The sequence below is a fragment of the Myotis yumanensis genome, unplaced genomic scaffold (assembly GCF_028538775.1).
Source record: "Myotis yumanensis isolate MYYU_CA2020_CCGP unplaced genomic scaffold, mMyoYum1.0.hap1 SCAF_8, whole genome shotgun sequence".
Classification (NCBI taxonomy): Eukaryota; Metazoa; Chordata; class Mammalia; order Chiroptera; family Vespertilionidae; genus Myotis; species Myotis yumanensis.
Window position 1 is genome coordinate 74,272,041 of NW_027223759.1, and position 12,567 is coordinate 74,284,607.

The 12,567-nt window shown below is 42.0% G+C and overlaps 1 protein-coding gene across 1 annotated transcript in view; it reads right to left on the bottom strand.

Annotated features, from left to right (window-relative positions):
• THSD7B (thrombospondin type 1 domain containing 7B) overlaps positions 1-12,567 on the bottom strand; it is an 838,394-nt gene that overhangs the window by 709,793 nt on the left and 116,034 nt on the right. The window contains exon 2 of the mRNA XM_070423466.1: positions 9,395-9,567. Coding sequence (XP_070279567.1) covers positions 9,395-9,533 — 139 coding nt within the window. The 5' untranslated portion in view covers positions 9,534-9,567. The remainder of the gene's footprint in view (positions 1-9,394; positions 9,568-12,567) is intronic.

The window sequence follows — 12,567 nt, forward strand, 5'->3', positions numbered from 1 at the left end:
GTAAATAAAACCAGCAAAGATCTCTGTCCTCAGGGAGCATACATTATAGTTCTATTTAGGGGGAAAAGGGAGAGTTATTTATTTTATACTAGAGGCCCGATGCATGAAATTTGTTCATGGAGGTGGGGTCCCTCAGCCTGGTCTGCACCCTGTCACAATCCAGGATCCCTTGGGGGATGGGCCAAGGAAGAAGGGAGGAAGGAGTGTGTGTGTGTGAGAGAGAGAGACCCTCCTTTATTCTAAAGCACAAAACTTTGCTTTCCCCACGTTTATCGCATGTCTAAACACAAACCACTGTGTACTTCAAGCAACATGTGTTAGGGAAGGAGAATGCAGCCTTAAAGCAAGGGCTGGGGTTGTCAGAAGTGAATAACCCTCTGGTCCCCCTCTGCTGAAGCTCCTCAGTGGCCTGCCTTTGAGAATCCACATTTATCTCTTGGTGCATGGGAGGTAGGGAGGCAGCATTATCCCGAGAGGGGAAGGTCATAGGGACTGCACCTGTGGTACTCGCCCCAAGTTTCATTTCTTCACCCTCCTGGGTCACTTTTCACCCTCCACTGATCCAGTTAATGGGGGCAGAGGTCTGCAGCTGGATGTCTCCAGGTGGAGAATGCGCTGGGGGCCGGGTGGTCCAGCTCCAAAGCCCCTGCATCCACATCATACCCTTAACAGCTTCCCTTCTGCAGGCAACAGCTCTGGTGTTCCGCCCTGCCATGTGCCAGACTCAATCCAACTGGGTGCAGGGAAAGATTTGGGTGGCTCCGTGGCGGGCAGCTCCACGGCTAGCACCTTTGAATTGCGTGCTGCTGGGGTGGGGGGGGGTGGGGGGGGGGGAGAAAAGCCTCCCCAGAGAGAGGTTTTTCAAAGGCCTTCAGGAAACCACCAACGGTTAAATAGCAATCTGGGACCTCTCAGGGATGTCTGACTGCCAGTTTAGGCCTGATCCCTGGCAGTCGGAGGAGTGCGCCAAGCAGCAGGCAGCCAGGGAGAAACCCGAACCAGTGCTGGGCACCACGCGGCTCATGCTCCTCTGGGCCGCTGCGCCTGCTGCCGCAGGTTGGTAGCGCTGCCACAGAGTCGGGGGAGGCTCCTGCTGCCACAGCTGTGCTCACCAGCCATGAGCCTAGCTTCTGGCTGAGCGGCACTCCCCCTGTGGGAGCACACTGACCACCAGAGGGCAGCTCCTCCATTAAGCATCTGCCCCCTGATGGTCAGTGCGCATCATAGCGGCTGGTCTACTGGTGGTTCTGGTTGTTCCAGTTGGTTTGCCAGGTCTCTGGGCTTTTATATATGTACTAGAGGCCCGTTGCACGAAGATTCATGCAATAGGCCTTCTTTCCCCTGGCTGCCAGCACCAGTTTTCCTCTGGCACCAGGGACTGAGACCTTCACTCTGGCCACCGCCTTCCATCTTCGCTCTGGACACAGTCTTTGCTGTGGCTGGAGCCTTCAGTCTTTGCTCCTCGCTCCATGCGGGAGTCTTCAGTCTCCGGCCAGAGCTGCTCCTGTAGCTCCTTGCGCACATCACCCTCCCCCTCATAGCTTGATCACTACTTCGCCTGCAGACCTCGCCAATAGGCTCCTGGGTCCCGGGGGTGCTGCCTTGCCTGCAGCCTGGCTTTCTGGCGGCTCCTGGGGTCGCACACCGGGGCCTGGATGGCAGGTCCCGGTGTCCCGCCCTGCCTGCAGTATGCAAATTAGCCGCCATCTTTGTTGGTTGTTAATTTGCATATCACGCTGATCAGCCAATGGTGATGGTAGCAAAGGTACAGTTAATTACCATGTTCGTCTATTATTAGATAGGACTAGAGGCCCGGTGAACAAAATTCGTACACGGGGGCAGGGGTGGGGTTCCTCAGCCCAGGCTGCACCCTCTCCATTCTGGAACCCCTCAGGGGATGTCCCTCTGGTAATCTGGGACATCCCTCTCATAATCTGGGACCGCTGGCTCCTAACTGCTCAACTGCCTGCCTGCCTGGTCACCCCTAACTGCCCTCCCCTGCTAGCCTGGTCACCCCTAACTGCCCTCCCCTCCTAGCCTGGTCATCCTTAACTGCTCTCCCCTACTGGCCTGGTAGCCCCTAACTGCCTCTACCTCAGTTCCTTCCACTGTGGCTTGGTCCGGAAGGACATCCAGAAGGATGTCTGGAAGATGTCCAATCTAATTAGCATATTACCTTTTTATTAGTATAGATAGATTACTTGGGTTATATAGACTGTTTCAGACTTATCAGGGGCATAATAAAATTAGTACTTATGGTCTCTAAGAAAAATAATTAGAACTTTCAGCCATGAATCATATGCCATATTTGCCTATGCTTTTGATATCACAGAAATAACACCACTGAGAGTTCATTATACACATGCCTCTAAGATAAATTAATATCCATAAAAATAATTAAAATGATTTCAATTTAATCAGATTCCCAGGAGAAATATTTCATGGATTTCTAGCTCATATTCAAAATTAGTTCCCTGCTAAGAAAATTTGATTTTCTCTAAGATTTCTAAACTTAAAATATACATATTTTTATACATAAATTTTATCTCAAAGTATTTTCCACAATGAAAACATTATTTAATTTATAACTATTAAGTATGTAAGATCCTTTTTTCCTTAATTTATTTTATTTTCATAGTCTCTCTTTCTTTTTTTTTCTCCTAAGAAGATTAATTCCAACTTATCTACTTAGTTCTTAGAATACAGGTGATTATTTTGACCCATTTTATTCACTGTGAAGGAGTTACTGAAATTATAACTTTCTAAGAGTCTGTTATATAGAAAGTTTCAGACCTACTAGTAAACAGTCAGCGAAATTAGACAAGTTATTAATAAAATCTATATTGCTATTGTGCTAGCCAGTTTGGCTCAGTGGATAGAGCGCCTGCCTACAGACTGAAGGGTCCTGGGTTCAATTCCAGTCAAGGGCACCTTCCTGGTTTGTGGGCTTAATCCCCAATAGGGGGCATGTGGGAGGCAGCCTATCAATGATTCTCTCTCAACACTGATGTTTCTCTCTCTCTCTCCCCCTCTCTGAAATCAATAAAAATATATTTTTAAAAAATCCATATAGCTATCAAACTGAGCTTTCTCTGTTGTGTGTTTAAGGAAGAGAAATATGTATAAATTGAAAAGCATAAAATCAAGACTATTTTAAACATCAAATTATTTATACTAATAAAAGTAATATGCTAATTAGACTGAACATCTTCTGGACATCCTTCCGGACGTCCTTCTGGACAAAGCCAGGGTGGCAGGGCTGAGGCAGAGGTGGATAGGGGCGACCAGACTGGCAGGGGAGGGCAGTTAGGGGCATCCAGGCAGGCAGGCAGAGTGATTAGGGGCAATCAGGCAGGCAGGCAGATGAACGGTTAGGAGCCAGTGATTCTGGATTGCAAGAGGGATGTCCAGGAATGAAAAGGGTGCAGACTGGGCTGAGGGACCCTGCCACCCTGTGCACAAATTTCGTGCACTGGGCCTCTAATTATATAATTACAAATAATAGCTAACATTTATTGAATAGACACTATACACTAGCTATTTCAATATATTATTTTACTTAATTTTCAAAACAGTCTGTGAAGTGTTTATTACCCACAATTTCAGATGGTAAATAGAGCTCAGAGAGGTGCAATATCTTTCTTCTGTTTAGAGACAGGATTTGAATGTGGGTCTGCATGTGTACAAGGCTCTAGGTCTGTCTAGTACACTAAAGTGATCTCTTAGGATGACTTAAGACAATTAAAATAACCTCTCACAAAGAAAAATATGTATTTTTTTTGTTCAGACCTCATTATTCACAGCACAAAATGTTCTCAGTCTATATCATAAACTCACTTGCAAATGTAATTTGGAATGATGAAAATGTTCTAAAACCACACAATGGTGATGTTTCTATCACATTGTGAATATACTAAATGTCACTGGATTTTATACTTTTAAATGGTTAAAATGGTAAAGTTTATGTTATGTGTATTTTACCACAATAATTTTTTAAATGTCATTTGGCCCAAAGGAAGAACATTTTGGAAATGTATTCTCTACATATACAGAATCATAAATTTCAAGGCTACCACTTCATTTCTAAGGCTACACATTGAAATTCTACCTCTTTGCTAGTGATGTCCAGATTCACATCTCTGAGAAAGACCTTTCTCCTGAATTCAGATCCACATATTCAACTACCTGGTCAACATCTCCACAGAAATTTCTAACAGACTCAAAACTTTAACACACCCAATACCAATGTCCTAATATTCCCTCCACACCAGCTCCTCCATAGTCAGTCCATATTAAATGATGACAAACTGACTCCTCCAGTGGCTCAGGGCAAAGCTTCCATATCACCCCAGTATCTCTTCTCCCTTCCGCACATCAGTAAATCCACATAGCGTTAAATCAGGGTTTCCTAATCTGGCACTATTGACATTGTGAGGCCTGATAATTCTTGGTTGTGGGGAGCTGTCCTGTGCATAGGATGTTTAGAAGCATCCCTGGCTTCTACTCACAGATGTCAGTAGCACACCCCAGCTGTGACAATAAGAAAGATCTCCAAATATTGCCAAGTGCCCCCTACAGGAAAAAATTACCCCTGGTTGAAAAGCAAGGCCTGAAATATTTCCAAAATCCAATACCTTTCCACCGTCTTCACTGCCTTGACCTTGGTGCAGGTTATAACCTCTCCTCTTTATTTCTGTGTTGCCTTCTAATTGGTCTCCCCCTTCTACTATTCTGACTGCCCATAATGATTCTATTAAAATCTTACTGAAAAGAAAGTTGGATCATGTCACCATTCTCTCAATACTTTCCAGTGCCTTTCTATCTCATGCAGAGCAGATGCCAAAAGTATGTTTTAAAAATTTTATCTTTATTGTTGAAAGTATTACAGATGGCCCCTTTTTTCTCCATTGACCCTCATCACTTTGCACTCCCCTCCTCCCCCATGGGCCACTATTGTCACTATTGCCTGTTGACCTATGAGGACATACCTGATTCAGGCCCCATTCTTCTCTGATCAATTGTACAGTCACAATCCCCATGTTCACTCTGCTCCACATGCTGGCCCCTCTCTGTTCCTCAACATGCCACACATGCTCCTGCCTCAAGGCCTTCTGACTCAGTTCCTTCCATCTGGAATATTCTTCACCTGCTATCTCCATGACTGGCTCCTCACTACCTTCAAGTCTCTACCCAAATCCACTTCCTCAGGGAGTCACCCTATAACCCTCCTGCTTCTAATTTCCATCTCTCACCTGTCACTGTGTGTCTCTCCTCCTTGCCTTATCTTTCTTTCTAAGCACTTAACACCACCTAACAATGAACTTCTTGATTGTGTTTTTCACCCTGTTATGAAGACCGAGGATTTGTCTATTTTATTCTGCATTTAACTCATATGCTTGTAACAGTACCTGGCACATCATAAGGACTTGTCAAGTATTAGTGGAATGAGCCCTCCAACACTGAGGACTTTTTTAAGGAGACCATTAGTTACTGTGACTTCAGAAACATGACCTGTTCATCTCTAAACCGTGTGCAGACATGAATAGTTACATTTACTTAAAACCACCACCATCACTCCTTATCTGATGTTCTTGCTGACGTGATCCTTCTTTCTTGGCAAGCAAGACAGATTGCCTGACACTAAATATAGATCAGAGGATGGCATCACAATGATGACAGGCATCCAACATCCTTGCCAGATCAATGATCCTGCAGCCTACAGCTCTTGTCTCTCCCTGAGAACAGAAATCCTCAGCAACATATATATCATCCTCCTAGGATCCATCAATCCATTGTTTATCCAAAGCCAGGACTCACTTAGATATGCCTCTAAATTGGATGAGGTTGACTAACATCTATGGACTCAGGGGGGAAAACAACAGACACCAGCAAAGAGCTTTAGTGGTTGACACTGCAATCTGAACCAAAGAATGGTTTCTAGGTTTCTGAAACAAAGTATATTTAACTGGGTCTCCATGGAAATCTGTTCAACTCCAGATTACATTGGACTTGAATGGCTGGATTTGATAACACACTCCAAAGAACTCAGTAAATTTCAGTGCAGTACAGGTTTTTTTAAATCCAAATAAAATACAATAAACTTAGTCATAAGCAGAGAATAGAATCTAAGATGTTTGGGTTGTCTTTGAAGGTGATTACCCAGAATTGCTCTAGGACTTATGGCTCCTCAAATTGATTTATTGTTTATCTTTAAAATAATGTTGCACTTATGTCAGTATTATGTATAATAGCAAAACACTAAAAAATCCTGAAATTCCAAGCAATAGAGGAAAAAATATAAAGCAATGGGGTGCTGGTTAAATAAATTATGGAATAAAAATATAGAAGAATATTATGTAACCATTAGAAGATGAAATTGATCCATTTGAACTGAAAAGTAATGTTCATCAACACATCATTCTATGATAAAAAGAAAACTACGAGAATAGATGCAAAGCATGACTGATTGCATGAAGCAAAGTGTGTGTGTGTATGCACATATGCACATGTATGAATTTGGTATTTTCATATGAACATTCCCCACCGTCCTTCACCATGCTCCCTGCCCAGGAGGCTGTCCTTGTGGACACATCAATGGGCTCCTTTGCCTTGTGGCTTCTGGTTGGGTTCAGCCAATGAGAGCCCTGGTAGAAGATGTAAGGACAAGGTTTGTTCATTCCCCTTCCTACTTCTACTGCAAGTTGATTAGACCCCTCTAAAGGCCACAGCATGTGTCTGGCGTTCTCTCCATAAAGTTTTCTCCCCAGACTCTAGAAACCACTTTCTTTCTTTGCCCCTCCAGACCCGGAAATCATCAAGGTTAATATAGTACTAGCCCAGGGAGCACTCTACAATTCCTTATAGCTGTTCTTCAACCCTGCTCACACTTTCCCACTTGAGCAAATAATCCTTTTATTAAACTCTTCTTAATCACTTACTTTGCATGTGCCACTTATTTTCTCAGCAGAACCCTAATTAATGATAATAGTAACTTGTGTGTGTGTGCTTTTTGCTATTTATATACACAAGTATGAACTTTTGTTTTTAATTTTGTATCTTTTAAATTTTTTCTACTTTAAAAATATCTGGTCAACTACAAGTAATAAATATGCAATGCAAAAGTAAAATCAAATACTTTGACCGTTAACAAAGTATTCATCCATTGTAGAGTGGATTTGTACCATCCTGTTCCATTGAATACTTTTAGAAAAGCAGACTTACTTTTAAAATTTTGTTCAAAATGAGCCCATGTTCTTAAAACATCTCCTTTATCAACAGGTGCTCATTGGCACCAAGTCAACCCCAACAGGAATCCCAACTTGGGGTGCGGTGGAGAAGGAAACTATTCAGTGCACAACAGCTGGAATGTGCTGTGGCATGGCTGTAGAACAGCTCGGTGCCAGGCGGCCCTGGAGCCAGGCCCTGCACTGACTAGACAGTGCAGCTCTGCTCCTCAGTGGTCTGGTTGGCTACTCTGCTTTGAGCTGCTCTCGTGAGACATCTTCCTGGTTTCAGCTCAGCCAAGGAGATGCAGAAGACTGTATCTTCTGGGGTAAAGGGGAAGGGTACTCCCTAAGCCAGAAGGGAGCTGGCTTATGTGGACAGACCCTGACTGACCCATTCTCATGCAAATAAGGACTCCAAATCCTTGAAGTTTGATTAGTCCAAAGGGCTCTGTCCTGACTGGTCAGAATAGAGCCTCTCTGATTGGTCAGAGCTGCACAACTTTGATTGAATGGGGAGAGCCTCAGTCCTATTGATTGAAATAGGAGCAGGCACTCCTTTACAAGGCCTGGCTCTGATGGCAAAAGCAAAGTGCAGGTAGTCAGTTGAGTGCTGACTTCATGAAGTGCCGTTTGTAGGAGAGGCCCCTGTGCAAAAATGGCCACTAGGCTGTTTTTTTTGTTTTGTTTTGTTTTGTTTGTTTTTTTAATTTTGAGCACAGTTAGCTGCCAGGGGCCCTTCTTAGTAGGTATCTTTTCTTTTTCCTCATGGTTCACACCTTCATATTTCAGATTGGCTACTTTCCATTTTAACTGCACTTTTTTGAGAACTTTAGAGAGGAGTATAGTCATATAAATGTGCTAATGGGGTGGGGGATGGGGGCAGGCTAGAAAGGGTCAATGGGGAAAAGAAGGGGACATATGTAATACTTTTACCAATAAAGATTTAAAGATTTTTTGATAAAATATTTAGTCTTTTGTAATTAAAACAAAATAGCCTGATTCATAGAAAAAACAATATTGACTTTTAGAACTATTTCCAAAGCTTCCTAAGACTACCATGGTAAAAAATGCAAATCACTAATGTGATATTAGAACCCACAATTAAATTAATTTATAGTGACTTTAATGCAATTAAATTTTCCTCCAGACTGTATCTCTAATGGTGCTGCGTTTTTTACTTAATATACTTGAAAGCATAATTTACTTCATTTTTGCAAAGTCATTTAAATATTATAAATTTATCTTTTATACATATTTTCATGCTGACATGATACATTTGCAGTCTATTTAATTTACAGATGATGAGACTAAAATGAAAACTCTTTGAGGACCATACATCTTCTACAACATCACATTTCCCATTCCAAGTTATTAAGTATATAAGTTATCTGTATTCACAAGAATGGACTCTTGAAACAGTAATACATATTTTATATGATCTGATTATGGAACTTTAAGAAAATTAAAATCTAGAGCAAAGAAAAACATCAGTGATACAAAGCACCAAGATGTCTGGGGTTCATAACGCAAGTTAATAAATTATCAGCCTTTAAAATTAAATTCAACAGATCCTTCCTACAGCCAAATTAAGGAAGTAGTTAGAGAAGAACATAAGTTATATGAAAGCCTCCGAACGCAATTCAGCTTATTCATTTGGTTTTGTAGAGAACACATTAAGGTGAATTTATAGTCACAACTAATAAGCCAAATGGTTAGGGAAATTTTTCATGCTCCCAAACCTAGATATGCAGGTTTATTAGAAAGCGGTCAATAATAAATAGCTAACTAGTTTGTACCCTAAAGGAAAGAGACACACGGAACTGGTTCAAGACATTTTAAGCCGAGGATACCAGCTAAATTCAGGTGTCACTTTGGCTACACGTGTGCTGGACAGTGGTGAAATATCTGACAAAGGAGAAGCAGATGTAACTAAGAAAATCATATCTTTAGTTGACAGCAACGTGAAAATTCAGAAGGATAGCAAGCATCAAGGATGGAGGTGACAATTATGCAGAAATAAAAAGCAAATGTAAGTTTTATTATAATGAAGAAGAATCTAGTTTTCCTCTCTGGCTATTTCCCACTACTCCACCAATAAGAACAAGGAGAGAAAGAATATTCTTCTCATTAATGAAAATGGGACAAAGGAACAGCCAGGACATTCCTACCTGGTTTCCAGATGAACTGATTATCCTTTCTGCCTTCCAAATGAGCTGCCTGGGACAGCCAGAGAGAAAGGAATAGAAATAGCTTCCTCATGTTCCTCCATACCCAGCAAATGACAGCCACATTACCCTTTGGAAACATTCTTCAGATTTTCAGCCTCTCGACTTGCCTATTCCTATAAGAAAAAAAAGAAAATCAGGTAAGTTTCTTCTGTACAGAAGTTCTAAAAACTCACGTTGACTGCTAGAACTTTTATCATGATGGCATTACAAATTTCCAATTACCATAAAGAGAGGACACATTGTAAGGTCAGCAGTTAATTAGCCACGTTTTTAATCCATACCTAATGAAGACATTATCAATCCTAGAAACTCCACGGTCCCTCATTCCGTTTACTTTGATTTTTAAAAGGACCGTTGGTAGATACATGGTATATTCCCACCTTCTATTTAGTGAAACTCCTTGAGGAGCTCACGATTTGAGGGGAATGATACACATACACAACAAAATCTAAAACTGTGTGAGGACTGCTCTAGCAGTAGTGTTAAGAAAGTGAGATGGGAAGATTGAGGAAGAGGCAATGGCTTCTTCTGTAATCAGAAAAAAAGGGAAATATTTGAAAAGAGCCTTAGGGAAACATAAGGGCTTACAGGTGCCAAAAGGGCATTTCAGGCCCAGAGAACCAGTTGTGAGATGTGTTTTGTGTTAGGGGACTGGCCAATGGTCTGGTGGCTGCTGTGAAAGACACAGAAGGGGAGGGAGGAAAGGACGGAGATGAGGTTGAGAACAAAGGTTGGGTAGCAACTCATACAGAGCCTTGACTGTTATGGGAGGGGCCTGGCTTCATTCTGTGTACAGAATAAAAATTATAGCAAGTGACTTTTAAATAACTGACATCACTGTGCCTAACAAATCACTATCCCAGTGGTTCTCAACCTTGGCTGCACATTAGAATCATATGGGAATCTTTTTAAAATCCTGGTTTCTGGGCTTCATCCTCCAGAAATTCTGTTTCTTTGTTATGGGGTGGAGCCACAACATTAGTAACAAAGAAACAGAGTTTCCAGAGGATGAGGCCCAGAAATCAGAATTTTAAAAAGATTCCCAGGTGATTCTAATATGCAGCCAAGGTTGAGAACCACTGCACTAGAGGATGAGGGAGGGGAACTTGAGCCAGTTAGGGAGCTCATGAACTAGTTTAGGCAGGTATTGATGAAGCAGGAGAAATAAGCAAGGTGGTGCTGAGTCTGGATTAAAAGGATTTGGATGGGATAATGAGAGAGAAGGTTAAAAAATATAGCAAGAGTGCAAACTCAGATGATAGGACCCATGGGGGCTTTTTACCAAAGATGAGAAACAGGAAAAGGGGCAAATTTGAAAGGGAAGATATAAAGAATTTCCTTCTGGGAATATTAAGTCTGATGTGCCTACAACATATTCAGGTGGAATTTTCCAAAAGATAATAAATAAAATTCTACCCGGAGTTAGGAGATCGGAGACAACTTGCCACAATAGATGTATTAGAAAAAATAAATCAAGAGTCACAGGCAAAGGGGATAAAACGATAAAGCTGAAAAGATATCAAGGATTGAAGTTATTACCCCTAAATATTTAGTCACACACATGCTAAAAGTGGGGAGCAAATCTGACTGTGAGCTTCCTAGTGACCAAAGGAAAGAAGTAGCTACTATAGCCATGATGTACATAGGAGAAAATTATGTATTTTTTTAAATTATTGTTTTAGAAGAATTCATGGCCCTGCTCATGGAATTGACCCAAGAGTCCTCATAAATACAGATGATGGTCACCAATAAAATAGACAAGGGAAATAAGTATACAGTGGAGTCTCTGAGCACACCTAGAACACGCCAAGGGTGCAGAGACAAAGTACAAATCAGTAAAAATGATTCTGCAAGGAGTCACACAATGAAAGTTCAAGTAAACAGCTCTCTGTGGCCTGCCCTGATGCAGAGACATAGAGAAAACTTGCATAAGCGACCAAAAGCTTTTCTTCAGACTTTTGTATTGCATACCGAGATTTCGAAGCCTGAAAGCGGAGTGCTCCAGCAGGAATAACAGAGGGCTCTTTTGCTTGACTCTTTGTCCTCAGGGGCCTGTTAGAATATTTCATGGAACCTTTGGGACATTCCTGGACACAATTCAAAAACCTCTGACCTACACAACTGAACTGGCCACATTTCTTTGGAGCAAGCATGCAAGTGTGTGATTTACCACACTGAGGTTTTGCTAGAGGTTGGGCAACATTGACATTAATTTTGGTTTATGCTAAGGCTATCGCTGGCTCATATGGTAATTTATGTGTGAATCGGAAAAAGTAAAAACATTTTAAGTTAGTATATTATTACACACCCTGAATTGCTCTGGCCAGGAGACCTTCCCGGAGCCCACAGGACAGCAGCCTCGCCTGTGTGCATACACGGGGACACTCTAGCCCAGTGATGGCGAACCTTTTGAGCTAGGCTTGTCAGTATTTTGAAAAACCCTAACTTAACTCTGGTGCCATGTCACATATAGAAATTTTTTGATATTTGCAACCATAGTAAAACAAAGACATATTTTTGATATTTATTTTATATATTTAAATGCCATTTAACAAAGAAAAATCAATCAAAAAAATGAGTTCGCGTGTCACCTCTGACACACGTGTCATAGGTTAGCCATCACTGCTCTAGCCCCTTGCACACATGAAGATTACAGACATGTGCAATACCAGCAGGAAACATACACTGCACTCTCCCTCCTACTCTCCAGATGAGGAGATGCTCTTGTACTCAGAGTTGGAGCTGTGGGGAACTAGAGAAGTGCCTCAGAGACTCCCAGAGGGCTTGGGAATGGAGTGCAGCCAAGGCGTGTGTGTCTGCCTGTTGGTGCCTGCTCTGCTGAGTGTACAGGGCTGTAGGGGTCACTATGGATTTACGTTGGAAGGGGCCCCCTTCCATCTAGAAGCCCAGCAACCTCAACTCCCACCAAAATCTCCATGTAAGCTAGCGTCTGTCTACCAGGTGAACTGTGCCCCCTTACCTAAGACACCTTTGCACACACACACACACACACATACACACACACACCCTAGACCATGGATATTCCATGTTGCTAATGTCAAATCCACATGCCTTAGAAAACAACACAACAAATATTTGGAAATTGTATAATG